Source organism: Littorina saxatilis, linkage group LG9 (assembly GCF_037325665.1).
Source record: "Littorina saxatilis isolate snail1 linkage group LG9, US_GU_Lsax_2.0, whole genome shotgun sequence".
NCBI lineage: Eukaryota > Metazoa > Mollusca > Gastropoda > Littorinimorpha > Littorinidae > Littorina > Littorina saxatilis.
Genome location: NC_090253.1, coordinates 23,448,489 through 23,470,887, shown reverse-complemented (window position 1 = coordinate 23,470,887; position 22,399 = coordinate 23,448,489). Strand labels below are relative to the sequence as shown.

General features: G+C 45.6%; 1 protein-coding gene across 1 annotated transcript; it reads left to right on the top strand.

Moving 5' to 3' along the window:
- The first annotated feature begins 1,254 nt into the window (after positions 1-1,254).
- LOC138977134 (dynein axonemal heavy chain 10-like) lies at positions 1,255-6,548 on the top strand. The gene is made up of 4 exons (XM_070350045.1): positions 1,255-1,455; positions 1,920-2,100; positions 5,881-6,026; positions 6,423-6,548. Exons 1-4 carry the CDS (start codon positions 1,309-1,311, stop codon positions 6,546-6,548), a joined length of 600 nt encoding a protein of 199 aa, XP_070206146.1. The 5' UTR covers positions 1,255-1,308.
- Positions 6,549-22,399: the final 15,851 nt, after the last annotated feature.

Sequence of the window (22,399 nt, the reverse complement as noted above, 5' to 3'; positions counted from 1 at the left end):
CCCGTTGCACATCCACCAAAAGCTTAGATCTGGTAAAAATAGCATTAAACCATGATTCCAGCAAACGCTGCCAATTTCATGAATTGATAGGGCATAGTTTGCGACTGAATAGAATAGATAACGTGACACACGCATTGTCTTACGTGTCCACAACCCTGACTACTTTTTACTCTTACTCTTAGCTCAGCTCAGACCGTTCTGTAACTGTAGATCTAGCCTGTGGCGCATCTGTCCTCCAGCGAATATCAGCCGTACCCAGACACACTGTTCTGCACCGTAGCAAAACAATGTTTACGTGTATGCATGAAAATAAAAGCATGTACTCTGACCTTCAACGCATTCCTTCTTGTGAGATAATCCGCTGTTCGTCTGTCGCCTCGGAGTTTCGATGGCTCGTCGACTGTACCAGCCTCGCGTAATACTGCCCTCTCCGGACTTTTATGAAGGGAAGACACTGCCAGTGGTCAAAACATTTGTTTCAGGGATGAAACGCCAACTTTTGTGCTGAAGAAAAATGGCGAAATTTGTGTACAGAAAGTGCCCGACACTTTGAAATCTGCACGCTTGTGCTGCACACACCTCTTCCATTTCCACAAGAGACTCAGAGTTTTATGAGGGAAAGTGTGCTATGAAATGCCTGGGGACATTGACGAGTTGTTGCAGTTTGCGGCTGCTCTCCACCGAGGCATTCTTTTCGGGCATACAGTGGTGACTTTTCTGTGTGAAAATCAAGCTGGTACTAGTGGTAGAATCAACACAAAAACTTGCGACGTCACAGTGCACCGATGTCACAGTGCACAGAAAACCACGTGACCACTACTTGACCCCAGGCGACTTGTCTTGGCTAGCCCCGCAACACTAAATCTTCTACTACAACAACAACAATTTTTTTTCAATTTTTACAATATTTTTCCAGAGATGTTTGTTAAACATTTGGCATTCGATTTTCAGGTTTTTGGAGATACTTGAAAACCTTGGACTTTTCCTTTAAAGAAGTTCCTTTAAACCAAATATGCATGACATTACAAACGCTCCAGGACTTCCTTAATTGAGCCCGAAATTGATTTCGCGAAGACTTTGCGAAGTAAAAATGCAGTGCCAAAGCTTCGTGCAACGAACTTCCTGACGTAGACTTTGCCCATTATTTTAATATCAGGCTTTAGGATTTAAACGAAATGCTTTTAATTTAAACATAAAAAAATCTATTTTAGATATTTTCATGTGTCTTTACCCATGTCGGCTTCTTTGTAACTGAATTAGTCCTCAACCTTAACGTGACATTTGCAGGCGTTGGCAGGAGAGGTGGGGATGAGCAGTGAGCTGGATGACGTAGCCAAGAGTCTTTTTAATGGCGTCATTCCCTACATCTGGCGCCGTCTGGCCCCCGAGACGCTCAAGTCGCTCGGCAACTGGATGATCCACTTTGAGAGACGGTTCAAGCTCTACGATGGATGGGTGAGGTTCTTTCCTTCTTTTTCTCAGTTGATTGTATTACCTGCATGAGTATGTTGGTGTTGGAGAGCTGACTAAAAAAACGATGGTGCGAAGTGCACATTTTGCTGTCACTTGTTTAGCTATGGATTTGAATCATCATCATCGTTATCGTCGTCGTCTTCATCACAGCCATCAGCATCGTCATCATCGTCATCATCACCGCCACCAGCGTCATCATCACAATCATCATCACCATCACCACCACCATGGTCATCATCATCATCATCATCATAATCATCATCATCGTCGTCGTCGTCGTCGTCGTCGTCACCTGCACCACAACCACCATCCTCGTCGTCATCAACTTCAACTTCATCATCATCGTCGTCGTCGTCATCATCAACATCATCAGCAGCATAATCATCAGTATCAGCATCAGCATAATCACCTACACCACAACCACCATCGTTCTAACTGTCTTACAGGTGACCGACGTTGAACCGTCAGTGATGTGGTTGTCGGGTCTGCACATCCCCGAGTCCTACCTGACGGCCCTCGTGCAGGCCACGTGCAGGATGAATGGCTGGCCGCTGGACAAGTCCACGCTCTACACCTCCGTCACCCAGTGGGCTGACCCCGAAGACGTCACGGAAGTGGCGTCACAAGGTAAAAATGACGTCACCTTGTGTGTGTGAGGATAGGGTTTTGGTGGAGTCGAGGTCATTTTATAGTAGTTGAAAAAACGAGTTGACCGTTCACATTAATTGACAACGTTTGTCTTGGCAACTTATCACCTACTTATCGCTGACAAAAGTCGTTTCAAAATCGGTTGAACATCTTCGAAGTAAACAGCACGTTAGATGGGTGAATCACAAAAAACACGAGTAATGTTGTAAAATGATGTATTTACGATTAAGGAGTGATGAATGTGCATATTTGCCTTCTCTAAGTCACACGCAGTGCGGAGTGTTGCTTCCCTTGTAGATGAATGGAACAGCAAAGACATGTTTCAGTAAACACTTGCATGCCGACATTCTGGTTGAAACGCATTTTACAGTCAGTATTTCAAAGGACATTCTTCATCTACAGCGGCACTCTTGCACACTATTTACAAGCAATCACTTTTATTCGATTCCTTTAAATATTGAGAAAACGGGAAGGGTTCCGTAACCTTGAACGTGCCTTGTCGCCTCAAATATCTGTTGGTTGAGGATCTGCTTTCAGCCTGATATTAACTGGGCGAAGTCAGCTTCGCAAAGTCTACTTCAAAAGCTCGCTAACCAAAGTTTTGACACTGAATTTTCCGTAAAAAGATTTTGAGAAGTCAACTTCGGGCTCATTTAAGGACAGCCTTTAGAGACTTTGTTCACGGTCTTACCTGAGTAGGACAGATAATGGTTTTGAGCATCGTCATGAACACGTGCATGGTGTGTAGGGACGTCAATGGTTTTGAGCATCGTCATGAACACGTGCATTGTGAGTAGGGACGTTAATGGCTTTGAACATCTTCATGAACACGTGCATTAATTGTGAGTAGGGACGTTAATGGCTGTGAATATCGTCATGAACACGTGCAGGGTGTGCATGTGTAGGGACGTTAATGGTTTTGAGCATCTTCATGAACACGTGCATTGTGTGTAGGGACGTTAATGGCTTTGAGCATCTTCATGAACACGTGCATTGTGTGTAGGGACGTCAATGGTTTTGAGCATCGTCATGAACACGTGCATTGTGTGTAGGGACGTTAATGGTTTTGAGCATCTTCATGAACACGTGCATTGTGTGTAGGGACGTTAATGGCTTTGAGCATCTTCATGAACACGTGCATTGTGTGTAGGGACGTTAATGGTTTTGAGCATCTTCATGAACACGTGCATTGTGTGTAGGGACGTTAATGGTTTTGAGCATCGTCATGAACACGTGCATTGTGTGTAGGGACGTTAATGGTTTTGAGCATCTTCATGAACACGTGCATTGTGTGTAGGGACGTTAATGGTTTTGAGCATCTTCATGAACACGTGCATTGTGTGTAGGACAGATAATGGGTTTGAGCATCTTCATGAACACGTGCATTGTGAGTAGGACAGATAATGGGTTTGAGCATCTTCATGAACACGTGCATGGTGTGTAGGGACGTTAATGGTTTTGAACATCTTCATGAACACGTGTATTGTGTGTAGGGACGTTAATGGTTTTGAACATCGTCATGAACACGTGCATTGTGTGTAGGGACGTTAATGGTTTTGAACATCTTCATGAACACGTGCATTGTGTGTAGGGACGTTAATGGCTGTGAATATCGTCATGAACACGTGCATTGTGTGTAGGGACGTTAATGGTTTTGAGCATCGTCATGAACACGTGCATTAATTGTGAGTAGGGACGTTAATGGCTGTGAATATCGTCATGAACATGTGCATTGTGTGTAGGGACGTTAATGGTTTTGAGCATCGTCATGAACACGTGCATTGTGTGTAGGGACGTTAATGGTTTTGAGCATCGTCATGAACACGTGCATTAATTGTGAGTAGGACAGATAATGGGTTTGAGCATCTTCATGAACACGTGCATTGTGTGTAGGGACGTCAATGGTTTTGAGCATCGTCATGAACACGTGCATTAATTGTGAGTAGGGACGTTAATGGCTGTGAATATCGTCATGAACATGTGCATTGTGTGTAGGGACGTTAATGGTTTTGAACATCTTCATGAACACGTGCATTGTGTGTAGGGACGTCAATGGTTTTGAGCATCGTCATGAACACGTGCATTGTGTGTAGGGACGTTAATGGTTTTGAACATCTTCATGAACACGTGCATTGTGTTTAGGGACGTTAATGGCTGTGAATATCGTCATGAACACGTGCATTGTGTGCAGGGACGTTAATGGCTTTGAACATCTCCTTGAACACGTGCATTGTGTGCAAGGACGTTAATGGCTTTGAACATCGTCATGAACACGTGTATTGTGTGCAGGGACGTTAATGGCTTTGAATATCGTCATGAACACGTGCATTGTGTGTAGGGACGTTAATGGCTTTGAATATCGTCATGAACACGTGCATGGTGTGTAGGGACGTTAATGGTTTTGAACATCTTCATGAACACGTGCATTGTGTGTAGGGACGTTAATGGTTTTGAGCATCTTCATGAACACGTGCATTGTGTGTAGGGACGTTAATGGCTGTGAATATCGTCATGAACATGTGCATTGTGTGCAGGGACGTTAATGGCTGTGAATATCGTCATGAACACGTGCATTGTGTGTAGGGACGTTAATGGCTGTGAATATCGTCATGAACATGTGCATTGTGTGCAGGGACGTTAATGGCTGTGAATATCGTCATGAACACGTGCATTGTGTGTAGGGACGTTAATGGCTTTGAATATCGTCATGAACACGTGCATGGTGTGTAGGGACGTTAATGGTTTTGAGCATCTTCATGAACACGTGCATTGTGTGTAGGGACGTTAATGGCTGTGAATATCGTCATGAACATGTGCATTGTGTGCAGGGACGTTAATGGCTGTGAATATCGTCATGAACACGTGCATTGTGTGTAGGGACGTTAATGGCTTTGAATATCGTCATGAACACGTGCATTGTGTGCAGGGACGTTAATGGCTTTGAATATCGTCATGAACACGTGTATTGTGTGCAGGGACGTTAATGGTTTTGAACATCGTCATGAACACGTGCATTGTGTGCAGGGACGTTAATGGTTTTGAACATCTTCATGAACACGTGCATTGTGTGTAGGGACGTTAATGGTTTTGAACATCTTCATGAACACGTGTATTGTGTGTAGGGACGTTAATGGTTTTGAACATCGTCATGAACACGTGTATTGTGTGTAGGGACGTTAATGGTTTTGAACATCGTCATGAACACGTGTATTGTGTGTAGGGACGTTAATGGTTTTGAACATCTTCATGAACACGTGCATTGTGTGTAGGGACGTTAATGGTTTTGAACATCGTCATGAACACGTGCATTGTGTGTAGGGACGTTAATGGTTTTGAACATCTTCATGAACACGTGCATTGTGTGTAGGGACGTTAATGGTTTTGAACATCGTCATGAACACGTGCATTGTGTGCAGGGACGTTAATGGTTTTGAACATCTTCATGAACACGTGCATTGTGTGTAGGGACGTTAATGGTTTTGAACATCTTCATGAACACGTGTATTGTGTGTAGGGACGTTAATGGTTTTGAACATCGTCATGAACACGTGTATTGTGTGTAGGGACGTTAATGGTTTTGAACATCGTCATGAACACGTGCATTGTGTGTAGGGACGTTAATGGTTTTGAACATCGTCATGAACACGTGCATTGTGTGTAGGGACGTTAATGGTTTTGAACATCGTCATGAACACGTGTATTGTGTGTAGGGACGTTAATGGTTTTGAACATCTCCTTGAACACGTGTATTGTGTGCAGGGACGTTTGTTTGCGGCCTGTACCTGGAAGGGGCTGGGTGGGACGTGGAGAACAGCTGCCTCATCCGCCAGAGACCCAAGCAGCTCATCCAGGAGTTGCCCGTCCTCAAGATCATCCCCATTGAATCTCATCGCCTCAAACTGCAGGTAGGAAATCAAGCCTCAAATTAACTGGGCCAAGTTTACTCCGCGAAATCTGCTTCGCAAAGCTGGCTTCACGACGCTCTCTCTCTCTCTCTCTCTCTCTCTCTCTCTCTCTCTCTCTCTCTCTCTCTCTCTCTCTCTCTCCCCCCCCCCCCCCCTTTCTCTCTTCCCCTCTCTCTCTCTCTTCCCCTCTCTCTTTCTCTCCTTTTCTCTCTTAGCCACACACACACACACACACACACACACACACACACACACACACCACACATACACACATACACACACACATACACGCACACACACACTCACACACACACACACACACACACACACACACACACACACACACTCCAACCCAAAACACCTAACTTCCCTCCGTGTGTTGATATGTGATTTCAGAACACTTTTCGCACACCAGTGTACACTACGTCACAGCGACGGAACGCTATGGGCGTGGGACTGGTGTTTGAAGCCGACCTGTCCACTTCTGAACACATCAGCCTGGGACAGGCTGAATTTCTTTAACCCAGTGTGGGACTTTCAGTGGGGCGACCACCCCCAACCCAGCGCGTCCCCGGGTGGCGGATAGGGGAACGGACTTCAGATATGAAGACCAGCCGCTTGCGGCCGCGGACCAAACTGGCGGTGTTTCCTACCAGGGTGGAGTGGGGAAGCAGGCGGCACTGCTACTCTCTTCGAAATGCTCCATCGCCCTTCGACGGGACTCATCTAATGCGACTATGGGCGCATTAAAACCCTAGCTCCGGGTGGGATCCCGGCAAATCCTCCCCCCTGTGCTCTCAGGGTAGGACGTACGGGCCATGAGCTAAGGGTGAGGCAACCCCGACAGAAACCTCGAGTGCTGAAGACGGAGGTACTGGGCTGCACGGCGCACTCTAATAAACCATGGTACCGCGCATCAACGCCAACCATGACACCATCAGATAGAAGCGACACTCATGGCGCTCGCCCACTGAGGTCCCTCCGGGGTGAGGCAGCGCCGGGCTCCAAGCCTCAAAGGAGCCCAACCTCAGCTACTGGAGGTCCCTCTCGTCCGTCTTGCTGCGCCAGGGGACGGAGGAGGAATGCGACTGGTAGCACAACAACCACTTCAACATCCAAGAAGTGTCAATCTTTTATGGTGATGCATTGGAATGCAGAAGGAGTCATGAACAAGAAGACAGAGCTAGAACATATCTTGCATGAAAGGAGCATCAACGTCTGCTGCATTCAAGAAACCCACCTGCAGATGGGAAAAACCTTCAAGGTCAGAGGCTACCAGTGCTTCAGACAGGACAGAGCTGACAGACGCAAAGGCGGAGTCCTGACACTAGTTAGGAACAACATCCAAGACTGGGAAACAGCCGTCCACATGGAGGGAGCAGAGTACCAGATGATTCGGGCCAAACTGAATGACACAGAGTTGCAGATCCTGAACTTTTACTGCCCCAACGACCGTCCACTATCCCTTGACACCATCGAAGTCCCAGACTCGAGCTTTCTCGCAGTAGGGGATTTCAACTCTCACTCCCAGAGTTGGGGTTACAGTCAGATGGATCGCCGGGGTGAAGAAGTGGAAGACTGGCAAGATGAACACCATCTCATCCTCATAAACTCCCCAAATGATACTCCAACCTTCTCCTCCAGACGATGGCGCACTACCTCCACTCCAGATCTTGCTCTCTGCACCGAAGATGTCCACCGAGACGTCACCAGGGAGGTGGGAGAGCAGTTAGGAGGAAGTGACCACAGGCCAGTGTTCCTCTCCGTCAACAGGAACACCATGAACTACCCTGTCCACCCTCGCTGGAACTACAAGAAGGCTAAATGGAGTCTTTTCAGACACCGAACAAACACTCTTACCAAGGACCTCCATGTCCAAGGTAGAGACATCAGGAACGCCTGCATCCTGCAAGCAGCCCACGAGTCTATCCCACGAGGTGCTCGCAAAGAGTACAAGCCATACTGGACCAACCAGCTACAAGAACTGCAGGATGAGATGGAATCTGCCAGACAGGCAGCAGAAAGTAGCCCATCAGATGAGAACCACCTACGGCTCCAGCAGATAAAGGCTGAATTTCTCAAGGCAAAGATCCAGGCCAGACGCAAAAGCTGGAGAGAAAAAACCGCTGCGCTGAATCTTGAGAGAGACGGAACGAAGCTGTGGAGAGTCGTAGGACAGCTCAATGATGAAGAAAACAGAAGCCAGAATGTGACACTGGAAGAGAACGGAGAGATGCTGACAGGGAGACGAGCAGCTAACCGTCTTGCTGACAACTATGCAGACGAGAGCAATGTACCTGTCAGTCCTGTCCAACAAAGAGAAGCAAGAAGAGAACAGAGAGAGCGTCCACAACACCACACAGATGTGGAACCCATGAAGCAACCCCTCACTCTTCATGAGCTACAAATTGCCTTGAGGAAACTAAAAACCAGGAAATCCCCAGGGCCAGATGGGATCACGAACGAGATGCTCCGCACACTCGTGAATTACCAAGCGGCTGCAAATACCCACTCGTGGTTTATTTTCCAGTAATCAACTCGTGGTCATTGTTTAAGCTCTATCTATTGTGTGTGTGAGTGTGTGTTACAGAAAACTATTCCTGCAAAAAAAATTATATTTCCATAAGCACACACAAAAGAGTCTCTTTTTATTGGTACATGTATGCAAAACCTTTTTTTTTAAATCCCGATCAACATCCAAAATATACAAAATCATGAATTAATGTATTTTGTAAGTGTAAAAAAGACACACACCGTTTTCCAACAAACACTTGAACATAACTCTATTTGAATCGTCAGTGTACCAAAGGAATGTTTGACAAATACCCGTGTGACTTGGAATAATAGGTCGTGAAAAGTAGGATATGCGCCGAAATGGCTGCGATCTGCTGGTCGATGTGAATACGTGATGTATTGTGTAAAAAAAATTCCATCTCACACGGCATAAATAAATCCCTGCGCCTTGAATATGTGCGCGATATAAATTGCATACATTTTTTTTTAAATTAAATCCCTGCGCTTAGAACTGTACCCACGGAATACGCGCGATATAAGCCTCATATTGATTGATTGATTGAACTCACAGAACTTACAGCTGACGCTTGGAGCTGTTACTCTTCCCCACTGTCCCCGCCACAGTTGCAAAGGGCGGTGCACTGAAGACCTGCAGCTCCACATTTGTACCTTGCCTTGCAGCCTTTTTTTGCATCCACAGCGAATCAGTTTGTAACAGGAATCTTCAGCCTGGCACAAAGTGGTCCACAAGGGCTTCCACCCCTCTTTTTCTTCTTTGGTCCAACCCCAGTCCTTTGGAGAAGGTAGAGAGGGAGCATTCTCCAGAGATTGCTCCCATACAAACCCTGCTTGGTAGGCAGCGCGGGGAACATGCCGATGCAAAGCATCGGAGTTGGGAGGAATGTTCTCAATGGAACAGCACTTCTGAGAGAACAAGCGTTGCCTTGCTTCATTGACTGTTGACGATGTGCTGTTCTTCTCATACATCAAGACAACAAACTGTTCAATCTTACTGATGCAATCGCTGGAAGGTTTTCTAATTGCAGCAAGTTTAAAGAAAGCTGAAGTTACTTCTGGAATAGCTGCCCAAGTTGTCCATGCTGTTGTCTTGCCCTTTGACGAGAAAAAAGACACGGTGTCACATCCTGTTAATGCGTGGAAAACTGACAAGGCATTCGCCTTCTCAGGCGGAAGACTACCAGCAATCTTGTGTTACAGTGTGCAGCATAAAGAAACATGCCTGTGTCCGCTTCTTCTTGACTGCAACTATCAATGGTGGACAGGATAACATCAGGGGAAGAGCAGAGGACTGTTTCTCCACATGTAGCAATGACAACTTTGTCCGTGACCTGGCGGATCAATTCTCTTGCGAGAAACTGGAACAAATCTTCTTTGTTGCCATCGTTTCGAAGGAAGCTCATCCAGTTCGATGGAATTGGGGAAGTTAAAGTCACTTTCCGTCGCTGCCCATGGCCACGTATCCGCCGTGTTGAGGACTTGAAGCTGTCAGGAAGGTAGATATCCCAGACAACATCCACTCTTGACACGTTTTCCAGCTGAGAAAGCACGTATGGTATAAAGACGAAATCTGCATACTCCTGAAACGTGCGACATGTCTTTGGAAATAGAAGCTGAACGATGAAAGCACCATCAAATATCCTGGCATCAACTTCTGCAAATGCATTCTTTGGTCGAGTGTACGTGGGAGTTTCAGCCCACGAACGCAGAAGAAGAAGAAGAAGAAGCACTGCTCATGTGCGTGGTCAATCGCAATGGAAGAGAATGGCCGCCGGGTTTTGTTGACGACAAATGCACCCAGACAGAAGGCTTGATACACAGCTGGAATCCTTGTCAACAGCTGACACATGTCACGCAGATGCACAGAAAGCCACCGCGCATATATATGTGGTCCAGTGCGAAAAACCATGGAAATCAGAACCGCCAGTGCTTGGACAAACTGATCATAGTTTGCAGTCCAAATTGCGTAGACAAGCTGCAGTACGTTCAGTTCAAGCTGCAAAAGCTCTTTTCATGGTTTCTGTAAAGTGACTGGTCCCCGTGGCGCAGTGGTTAGCGCATCGGACTGCGGGCCGGGAGATCGTGGTTCGAATCCCATAAGGGGTGCGTGGGTTTTTCGGGCTTCGGTCGGCTCCTACCCAGAGTGGAAGTGCTAAAGTTCCAATGGGAAGGCTGGGATCACACAGCCAGGAACACTCCGAACAGGACCAATACTGAACACCGTCGAAGTGACTCAGCAGCAGTGCAGTGTCATCTTCCGAGGGTAGCCTAAGGCAGCGGCCTGGCATCCTTCCCCGGAGTGTCTGTAAGATTTGTGAGGGTGCCCAGGTGTCTGACCAACACTGGGGGCTCATGGATTCGACAAAGTCTGGCGGCGGAACGAAGTTCGGGGGTGGATGTTGCAGTGAGTGCTGGGACGGGGCGGCGTGGGAGCATACTGGGAGAAGGAACAAGCGTCGGAACAAGCAAAAAGAGGATGAAACAAACAAAACAAAAAGGAAAATAAATACATAAAGAAGAAAAGGAAAGAAAAAAAAAGGGAAGAGAGAAAAAGGAAAAAAAAAGAAAGAAAGAAAAAAAAAATTGCAAATATCTTGCATCTATCAAAATTCGAAACGAGGGACTCATGAAGCACTAGTTTCAGTACAAAAACTGTCTCGAACTGTCATAGCAATCTGAAATTGGTCAACATGCTCACTATTAACCAATGTTACTCTCTTTCTCTCAATTTGCTGGCGTGGAACAGCAAACAAGTCCAGCAATTCACCGGACAGTGCAACAACAAAAGACAGAAGTGCCTGGCCACAAAGCAGGTGTTCGACAGAATGGGGCAACAGCAATGTCCAACCGGTTCCAGTTCCAAGGAAATCAGCATGGTTTACCCTTGGGACTTTGCTCAGTAGGTAAAGACATATTAATACTTTACAATTTGTCAGTACTTAAAAAAAAGGGGTAACAATACAGTTATATTTGTTTTTATGTGCTGTTTTCTCCAACAACTCACACACACACACACACTCAGACACACACACACCACACACACACACACACACACAAACACACACACACACACACACACACACGACATTTTCGATGTCACCATACCACACCAGCTTAGAAATGGCAAGTGGATAGGTACCCAAAACCAGACTTGAGCTGTGCAAATAGTGGTTAGTAAATAATATGTTGATCAACTCTGTGGTTGCCTTTGTTTCAGAGAAGCAAATCGTCTACCTTGCGAATGAGGCAGGGGTACAGAGGAGGGTAGCAACTTCAGTCTTCGGCATGGTGCATCAATACTTAGGCATGCAGTTTTGTGTGTGAATGAACAGCACAAATCATTTTAAGATGTCTTGATCGTCGGCCACATCAAGTTCGACCGTGATTGGCATTTCAGTTTGTTGAAAGTAAAGGGAGACGTTCGATAGCAGAGTGCACGGATGACATTTTCAACTCAGTGAAGTGATGGACAGACTGACAGACCCACGTGTGCAAGGACTCACAGCACCATATGTTACTTTCTACAACTGGAAGCTGTATTTACCAAGGAAACTGAACAATTAATCCTTGTTATGAAATTTAGAAGTACCACAACTTCAAGTCGACAAGTGTGTGTGTATTGTTTTCAGCAGACAACCTCAAATAGTTTGTGTTTGTATGTGCGTGGGTGAAGAAAGAATGAATCGAAACGCACGAGTGGTAAGTCTCGTGCGTTTCGATTCATTCAAAGATGCAACGATTTTCGTTGTTGATACAAAGGGACTTGACGCTCACTTTCTGCACGCTGAGAACGCCACTTCCTACGGTGACGATGAGAACGTTCAAAAATACCATCAAAATATTAATTCTGCCCTACAGCGTTTTAGTTGGTCCATGATGGGTCCAACCATTTGTTTTCCTAATTTATGTCAAGCCTCTGATGCCAAGAAATTGAGTGAAGCCGACCCGCTTTGAATTTTCAACTGTAATATGACTAAGGAGTTACGCCCCCTATCCGTTCGTTATCAAAGCCGGTCACTTCGTATAAGTTTGGAAAGTAATATGAAGTAGCGATAATTTCAAGCGTGGCTGACATTATTGATACGAAATGCATTGACCAATCGCCGAAAAGCGCTGACGTCATTGCATGAAAAATACCCAAAATCCTCTATTCTCGATGACATACTAAGGAGTTAGTTCGGGAGAACGACGATCTATGGACGGTTTATTATATACTGTTCAAAAAAAGAAACGCATAGTTGCTACTTGCCAAATTTGTTTTATTTTTCGAAAAAAATAACAGAAAATCCAATATTTAGATTATTTGTTTGAAATTTGGTATGGACACAGTTGAATGCACACACAGTTCATTTGCATCTTCAAATCAATCAGTCAATCAATACGATTGGGTGCCGAGGCTGTCAAGTCAGTAGGGGGTGTGACTGCCTTGAGCAGCAACAACTGCCCGGCACCTTCTGGGCATGGACTGGATCAGATGCCGGATATCTTGCTCTGGGATGGTGTCCCACTCCTCCTGAAGTGCCTGCAATAGATCGCGGTGATTTGCCGGCGCTTCTTCTCGCCTGCGCACACGTCTGTCCAATTCATCCCAGAGGTGTTCTATCGGGTTCATGTCTGGCGACATGGATGGCCAGGGAAGCACCTGGACATGGTGGTCGGTGAGGAACTGGGTGGTGAGTCGTGCTGTGTGCGGGCGAGCGTTGTCCTGCTGGAATATGGCATCCTGGTCAGCCAGAAGAGGAAGGGCGTGTGGGCGCAGAATTTCCTCCACGTATCGCTGGGCAGTTATGCGCCCTTGGACGTGCACCAGGGTGCTCCTTCCAGCGGTATTGATCGCCCCCCACACCATGACGCCTCCACCACCATGAACGGGTGCCTCATCCACACAGTTGGGCGCGTAACGTTCGTTTACTCTCCGGTAGACCCTCCTCCGACCATCATGTTGCTGGAGCAGGAAGTAGGACTCGTCGCTGAACCACACGTGTCTCCAGTGATTCCGGACGGTCCAGCGAAGGTGCTGGTTGCCCCACTGCACTCGGTTCTGGCGATGGCGGCGGGTGAGGACAGCTCCTCTGTGAGGTCTGCGAGCTCTCAAACCAGCTTCATGCAGGCGGTTCCGCACGGTCTGGTCCGATAATCGGTGTGGCCCGGGGAGAGCCTGGACAGAAGATGAGGCCGACAGGAAACGATTCCGGAGGTGGCGGAGCCGTATGAAGCGGTCGTGAGCAGCAGTTGTCGCCCTTGGTCTTCCCGCTCGTGGCAAGTCAGCAACGGAGCCAGTGGCTTGAAACCTGACCCACAGTTTACTGATGGTGCTCTGGGACACGTGGAAGTGCCTGGCGATTGCACTTTGACTTTGGCCTGCTTGTAAACGACCCAATGCAATTTGGCGGTCTTCTCTGCTCAATCGGGCCATCTTTCGTCGCTGAATTGTCGTCTGATTTCTTTGTGGCGAACAATCCGCTTTTATGGGTTTTGGAAGACATGGTGAGAGCTCAATATTCCCCGAGTTTCACGAGATTACACTGAAGCATGACGAGTGGTCATGCCAAATGAGCAATTTTGACATTGTAGCCACTGATAACGCATGCGTCACGTGCAGAGCTCACTTGTGGCAATGGACGAAAGGTCGACGACCAGATAAACATTTTCTGCAGTTTGGTGGATATCCTTGTAGCCATATAACTAAATTAACCAAATATTACAAGCTATGCGTTTCTTTTTTTGAACAATATATAAAGGGAAGCAAGCGGTTAAAAACGGGCGTCGATAGAGCCAATGAACAGAGATGGGAACTTGTAGTATTTCATTCACTTGTGGCTTTGGATAATAAAAAGCACATGATCCTGCCGCAATCTTCCGTGTATCTACTCCCTCCAAGGGAATGAACGAAACACAAACACACGTGCACACCTCTGTGTACGGTGCAGTTATTTCACCTCAGTGTGAACGGTATTGCCCGTTTGCCTTACGCCTGAGACCAGGTTTTTCGAAAATATCTCGCCAGCTACAAACATTTGTACAAATGAAGAAGGAGAAAATATGTTAAAGCAAGCACTATATACGCTATACGCACCACTGCCCTCTCATTCAAACAGTGGAACCTGATTATGGCAAACACACAAGATACAGCCGAGTAGTAGTCATTATGGGGAGGTGAATCATATTGAGAGAAAAGTTTGTCGGGGATACTTTGGATGATCGATATGAACAGGTGTTCGTTGTCGAGAGGTGTTTGATATTGAGGGGTGGTCACCAAGACAGGTACGACTGTCATGCTGACAACATGTGTACATTCCCCTGTGCTAACACTACTTGTCGCTTGCGAAATTTGACCGACACTGTGTTTGATAAGCTGACCTCTGTCCGGTTTTGCTGTATCTACTCTCACTGACACTAAAGGACACACCGTATAACCGGTTGATACGAAGAAACTACCCACGCTCCGGTTCAATCCATTTCAGCTCTCACGCGGCGGCAAAGCGAGGTGAGTTGCTCCACAAATTGCATCATAACTTTCACAAAAAGACATTGTATCGTATTATTGTTGTTTGCGCTTTAGCATAAGGGGTATGCGTACCATATTCCAGAATTATTTTATTATTTAAATGCACTTGTAAAAGGGGAGCAGAGAATATTGACACATTTCAAGCGTTCTGCGCCAAAATGTTGACTTTTCATTGTTATTATGGAATATTTAATGCAAGTAAAAGATTATAGTCAACGGGAAAGACAAGATTAATCAATTCTTGAAACATGAGTGTACTTTTTGGTCTTTGAAAAGTTGCAATTCGATTACATGTCAAGAAATCGCGTAGCAACCCTACAAATTGCCGGTTGATACTCTCACGCTCGGTAGGGTGAGACTCTCACGCAAAGTTTTTATTCTCTGGTTGAGACTCTCACGAATGATTTTTGCTTTATTTGAGCAAAAAACAACAACAATCTACTCGTTTATGCAGGCAATCTTTGTTTGTCCGGTATTTTGCCACTGATTCCTGTTCTCCCCCCCCCCCCCACACACACACACATATATACATGACCCCTCTCCCCATCATAGAGTTGTTATGTTCCCTTTTCTCCTATTGTAGTTTCGGCAAACTCGGGGTGTACCGCCTCTTTACAGACAGTATGAGTTGTCATTCATACCCTAATACACCCTTGATAATGTAAATGTCCGAGAAAACCCACACTGTTGCAGATCCTCTGTTATTGGTGTAGCCAAGTGGCGTACCCCGTCTCTTTGTGTGTGATTATCTCCTGCCCGACCCAGTAGCCTCCCCTGTCTATAGCTATTCCCTGCGTGTGTGTGTGTGTGTGTGTGCTAGTTACATTGGGTTTACCTTTAAATAATGCCCTTTGTGCTAGGAAATCCCTAACTTGAAATGGTGAGAAGCAGCAGAGTAACCTCTAACCATCAGTGCCTAAGGAGTGACTAAATAATACCTGGTTGTCTTTGTGCATTGTACTTTATTGTGTGTTTACTATCGTAGGGTAGACTCCGACCGGATGCATTTCTAATCTCTTATCTCAGATTTAGGTGGTCGTTATGTAATGTGCCGCCAGCCTGTCTGGGTATCGTTGGACTCGGCGTTTTGTCAAGTGGGTGTCATTTCTTTTGACCGGGTAAATCATAGAAGATGCCAGGTGGCTTGGAGGTTTTAGTCCCTCTTTGTAACTGCTTGTAATCTAATGAGCCTTATCCGGTGTGCGTAATATTTCCGATGTGTGACACAGGGCTCTCTGCATCTTTAACGATCCCTTTCATTGGGCAGGCATTTTAAGTAGAACACCCCCCGTTGGCTTACACAGGGTAGCCTCCCTATTGGCTTATCGCCACAGGAAATCAGAAGTGACCACTGTCTTTAAAAGGGAGAGCATTAGGCTAGATCAGCAACTCAGACGGGCTTGAGAGAAGTCGCATTGTCACCTCGCTCTCACATCGAATTACATCGCTCACATCTCTACGTTTCTTGTGCCTTGTGTCTGTGCGGTGTTGTGCTGGGTGAGCGATCTGCCTGACATTGCCTGCTTTTCCACTGCGTTTTTTTGCGCTTAGGTTTGCTTCGCTTTGTTTCGCTCTCACGCTTCAAACGCTCAACGTGCTTACACCTGGCTTCTAACTACCTGATTTTATTACTTGGCCTGCTACAATAAGTGCTGTACGGTTTGTGCTTTTCACTTTGCCTGTTTTGGCCGCTGTTTACTTGCGTTTATGCTTGGGCTTTTTATTTGCTTTGTTCCGCTCAACGCTCCGGTGACTTTCTTTCGACCTTAACCGGGGGCTTGATTTAACTCTGGTCGCTTTTATTTCCGCGCCTCGCTGCTGAGGCCCTTTTTATTTCTTTTGTTTCTTTATTTCTATGTCCTGTGGTAAGCATAGCCTTGATGCTGATTTTTAGACCACCGGTGCTGTTGGCTTCTTACTATTTTTTCGTGGTTGTTGTTAATCTTTATTTCTTTTAAGTCGTGAGCTGTCCCGGCTCTGCTTTTACCTCACCTTTTAGTCCTGAGTTGCTAAACCGTTTTTTTGTTTTTTTTATAAATAGCCCTGGTGTTTTTGCAAACAAACAAATAGCCCTGGTGCTGTACTGTACGCAAATTTCTGGCTTGCTGTGCCCGGTCTTTATGAACATTGTTTTGTCCTTTGTTGTCATGGTTTCCTATCTCTGGCATGAACGATGAGTTGGGATAGTAACGGCCTCTTTGACCTCAGCTTCCTTTCGGAGCTGCCACGAAACACATCCAAACTTAACGAAGAATCGTGGAGCTTTCACATTCCACCTCTACTGGAGAACTCTGACCTGTCCATTGAATTTGGGTTGGTGGCAGAGAGCCCCGCAAAAAAAGTACGAACAGATATGCCAACAACAAAAAAATCGAGGGCTAAGGCCCAGGCCTCCCAGAAAAAAGGACAAGAAAACCAAAAACCAAAACCAGAAAAAAATCAACAGCTTAAAGGACCAGAGGCGAAGCTCAGTAACCCAGATCCAAAAGGACAAACAAAAATGGACCCGAAAGCAAAAGTACAAACGCAGGTGCAGGCTGGAGTGCATGCCCTAAAACAAAGTCTAGAGAGAGATAGTCTTGACGGGACTGAGACTGCATCCACGTCTAAATTAAAAACAGCTCCATTAAGTAAAAGCAATGAACCAGGACAGAAGTCAGTGAAGCAAAACTCAGACGAGACAAACACAAAACATGTCTCTACAGTGAGCAAACATAACGATTCAAAAATCGAACATCATGTTCCTATGCACAAGACAGTTGTCCCACTTGAACCCAGTTCTGACATCGAAATAAGGTCGAGCTTTTCAGAGGAAAACACCATCCACGAGATGGAGATAACTCTGAGGGAAAAAAAAGAAAACGTTCGCTTAATAACGATGAAATTCAAAAAGCAAAGAATGTCGTTCAAAATGAAACGGTTACTAGCAACCGGTCCGAAGGGAACCCGGCAGCAAACCTGACCAAAACAAAACAAAACATAGAATCCGAAAAAAAATTCACTTCTGAAAATAGAAACAAAACAGAAAAGGGGGCAAGGCGGTCTCTCTTCAAAGGGAGGCAACCTACTCCCGAGTACGTACAATACCCAGTTATTATTGAAGACACTAAAGAAGGAGTGGCCACCTTTAGAGGGCTAGGCCTGCGGCGCTTTCGTACCCTGAACGCAACCATTGGTGACGTCATCTCTCTTCGGCCTTTAGCAGGGGAGAGGTGGCTGATCGGCTGCTCCAGTGGCAGACAACAGCAGAAACTGTTACAGTTAACCAACATAGCTTGTGTTACCATCAGATCGTTTATTCCTGAACCCATCACAGAGGGAGTCATAAAAAAGGTCCCCCTTCAACATTCTGATGAGGAACTACTCACCATGAAAATCACAGTTCAAACCCAAACAGAATCCGGATGTCCAGCCCAAAAAGGTCGTGAGACAGTCAAACGTTTTCACAGGTTAAAAAACAAGGACAAAGAACTGTCCGAAGCAGTAAAAGTCACCTTCAAAACGGCAGTCTTGCCACGTATCATGTCTCTCCAGGGAGAGGAATACTCAGTGGAGCCCTATGCCTGCCCTGTCCGCCGCTGCAGCCATTGCAACCGGTTTGGCCACGGGGCGGCTCAATGCAAAGCACCCACCCCCACATGTACCCAGTGCGGGACCAAAGGTCATGGCCGTGATGGCTGTGAGCGGGACCGTCACTGCGTGAATTGTGGGGGTGATCACACAGCAGCATACCTCGGCTGTGCGGAGTATAAGGTAAGGCTCAGAGCGAACAGGATTCGTGCAGCCTCCTATATTCCGTATGCCGAGGCTATGCAAAGAGCAAAAGACGAAATAAATAACGAAAAAGCGGATAGACTACAGAGAGTAGCACCCCCCCAGTCCCCACGAGAACTAAAATACAGTTTCTGGAGAGCGGATGCTCCCCAAGAGACCTCAACCCCCCAAACTGGATACACTAATGCCGTTCGCCACGGCCGTTACGACAAAGATAAACACCCCCCCTCACCCCTGGTGAAAAGCTCAGTCAAAACAAACCATAAGGAGGCGGACAATGGCACTCACCGCACTGCACAGAGTCCACTAAACAAGGGAAGAGACAAGCCATTTAACCAAGAAGAATTTGTCGCCTCAGTGGCCGATCAAATTTACAGTAAAGTAATGAAAAAGATCGAAACCGACCTGGAACAAAAACAGCGAGACATTAAACTTTCGCAGGAAAGGGAACTGGCAGCAGAGGTCCTCAAAAAAGTCGATAGTCACAGAGACTCTGTGTTCATAACAACCCAAAAACCAGAAGAAAAAGACCTGAGAGGCTACCTAGAGCTCTGCCTCACCTCTATGGTGACTGCTAGGCAGAAGCAGAGCCCCGAGGCTCTCATCAACTCATTAACGGATACCTACTGTTTTGTGACAAAAAATAAAGTGTCCGTCCCTAAACCAGACACCTACCTCATGGCCCTCAGCGCTCTCGCGGGGAGCAGAGATCTGTCGTCTGAGGAAATTCTCACAATTAAAAAATCACTGTAAGTCCCTTGTAATTTTGGACTCCCTAAATTGGGAGCAAAATAAAATAAAGCCAGCATAAACACATGATCGTCATTTGTCAACGGTTTTAACTTAAACAAAGGGGACACACAGCTCGCAGGGAGCGAAGGGCATTGCCCCACCTCGCGGGCGTGGTTTTGTTTTTGTTTGTTTTTTCTCTCCACCTGATGGTTTTAAACTCCTGTTTCCGGATTACACGATAAACTTAAAAACATGATTATATAAACGAGAGGATAGCTGTTTTCTCTCTCAGTTAATACTGCTAATGTGCCGTCGCCTCCCCTGCGACTATTGTAGTGGCGGGGAGGTCGACGGACAATGCAGATAGATCTCTTAATCCTATCTTTTTATCCTATTTATAATGAGTAAATGCCGTATAGCAACTCATGCGTGCGTAAATGAAATGATGTGTCCAAATGTTACTACCCTATAGAAGATCAGTATTACGTGTTTGCGCATGTTCTTTATATTCTTCTCACAATGTTGTCACTTTTAAACCTTTTAACAGGTGGTCCTGAGTTTTATCTTTAAATTAAAATCCACGTTTTTAATGGTCCTTCCCCTAGGAAGTCAACGCATATAAAAGAAAAATTATTAATATTCCTCTTACAAGGATCTTAATGTATATATTTCTTATTGCCCCACCCCCCTCCCTTATTCACGGAGAGCGGGGCCGGGGTCCTATCACGGTCGGGCTTGCTTGGTCTTGCCCTTTTCTTTCCCTCCTTTTTATTTTTAATTAGCGTATCATCAACTCATGTCCCTAAAAGGAAAATTTCCTGTGAGGACGTAAACCCAGCAAACACACAACGTAAATACGACGTTGCGAAAATGTGAATTTTTCGTTTCATTAGCAACGTTGCGAACTTTACGTGAAGTTTACGTTGACCCAACCAAAAAACGCAACGTAAAACCAACGTTGTGTCATTGTGAGATTTTGGTGTTCTTTCGACGTTGTAATACAACGTAAATTTTACGTGAATTTCACGTTGCATTTTGGTGTCTTACAAATGTTGCGAAGATTACGTGAAATTTACGTGGATCCAACCAAAAAACACAACGTGAAAGCAACGTTGCGTTACAGTTGTGTTTTTTTGTTTTTTACACGTTGGTACATAACGTAAATTTCACGTGGATTCCACCTTAAAAAGCAACGTAAAATCGACGTTGTATTATTGTGATTTTCTGGTGTTCGAACAACGTTGGTATACTCACGTGATTTTCACGTGAAATTCACGTGATTTAAAAACAAAAGTTAGTTTGATACAACAAACGTTCCTACAACGTAGTTTCAACGTAAACACACAACGTTGGGGTTTGATTGATCGCCAACGTGCCCTCAACGTGAAATCCACAACGTAAATCCTACGTCAGTCATTACCAATTTTTCACCTGCACGGTTTCGTATTGTTTATCAATATATATAAAGCCTTTGAAAATTACGTAAGGTGAACAGATTTTCAAATACAGGAGATAGATATGTGCGAAACTATCACCGAATAACAAATGACTCAGTCAGACGTTATGAAATTAAGCGCCGATGTACCGCGCAATGTATTTGATTGCTTTGGCGTTCCAAATGCGTCCGGTTACATTTTCTGGCATCATTAATGCATCAACGAGAATTGAAAAGTAATGCTAAAAATATAATTGTGTACGTTTAAAGTTGATCTACTGTGCTCATCAAACCTCTTGCTGTATTTTGTAAATTAGCGAGAGGGGGGCAGAATACATGAACCTAATCTCTGTGATTGTCTATACGTGCTTGTGTATTGGAGTATGTGTGTGCGTGTGTGTGTTAGTGTGTGTGTGTGTGTGTGTGTGTGTGTGTGTGTGTGTGTGTGTGTGTGTGTGTGTGTGTGATTACACGTGTTAGTGTGTGTGTGCGTGTGTGTGTGTACACATGTTAGTGTGTGTGTGTGTGTGTGTGTGCGTGCGTGCGTGCGTGCGTGCGTGCGTGTGTGTGTGTGTGTGTTTGTGTCCCTCGGCGCGTGACAATATATCTGCCAATAAGTTGAACTAAAACAGGGTTCAAGTGGGAATTACACCTGAAAAAGCAGGAACGGAGCAGAATACATGTTATGTACTCCGTTATTTATTGTTTGATATGTTATAACCTGGGAGAAGTCACCCTCGCACCCCGTCCTTAGTTTCTCCTGACCTACCTTTGAAGTATTCTTGAGGACACGACTAGACTACCCGATTGCGCCCATTGCACGGCATAAGAGAGCGCCGTTCCACCCGGCCGATTCCGCTATAGACGTCACGCGTCCAAGGGAGGTAATTTTCGAGCCAGCTGCATTGTCATTGACTCGGCCAAGAACGCAAACTTTCTTCGATTAAAGGCATTGTAGCATGTCTAAAATCATGGGACTTGTGTTATCAAGCTTTTAAAGTCACCAAGTAACTTTTAAGAATAGTTTCAGTTACATGCGAACTCATTCTGCTGAACGGATTTTGAGAGCCAGTACCCAACAGCCTTTAAATGCACCTCTTTCCTTTTTTCATGTTCTTTTATGGTTTGCCGATTTTGTTAACATTTTTGCATTCATGATGAAGATTTTATGGTGACTGTACAGAAATGTACGTCCTCTAGTTTCTAACCTTCCAAAAATTGGGGCTGGGGGTCGGGGGAGAGAGAGAGAGAGAGAGAGAGAGAGAGAGAGAGAGAGAGAGAGAGAGAGAGAGAGAGAGAGAGAGAGAGAAAAAGAGAGAGAGAGAGAGTGAGTGAGAGAGAGACAGACAGACAGACAGAGAGACAGACAGACAGAGAGACAGACAGACAGAC

What these genes read in the sequence shown, in the direction of transcription:
- LOC138977134 (XM_070350045.1), top strand. Translation starts at nt 1,309, where the DNA reads ATGAGCAGTGAGCTGGATGACGTAGCCAAGAGTCTTTTTAATGGCGTC. An exon ending in TCAAGCTCTACGATGGATGG is followed by an intron (nt 1,456 to 1,919) that starts GTGAGGTTCTTT and finishes ACTGTCTTACAG; the next exon opens with GTGACCGACGTTGAACCGTC. An exon ending in CTCATCGCCTCAAACTGCAG is followed by an intron (nt 6,027 to 6,422) that starts GTAGGAAATCAA and finishes ATGTGATTTCAG; the next exon opens with AACACTTTTCGCACACCAGT.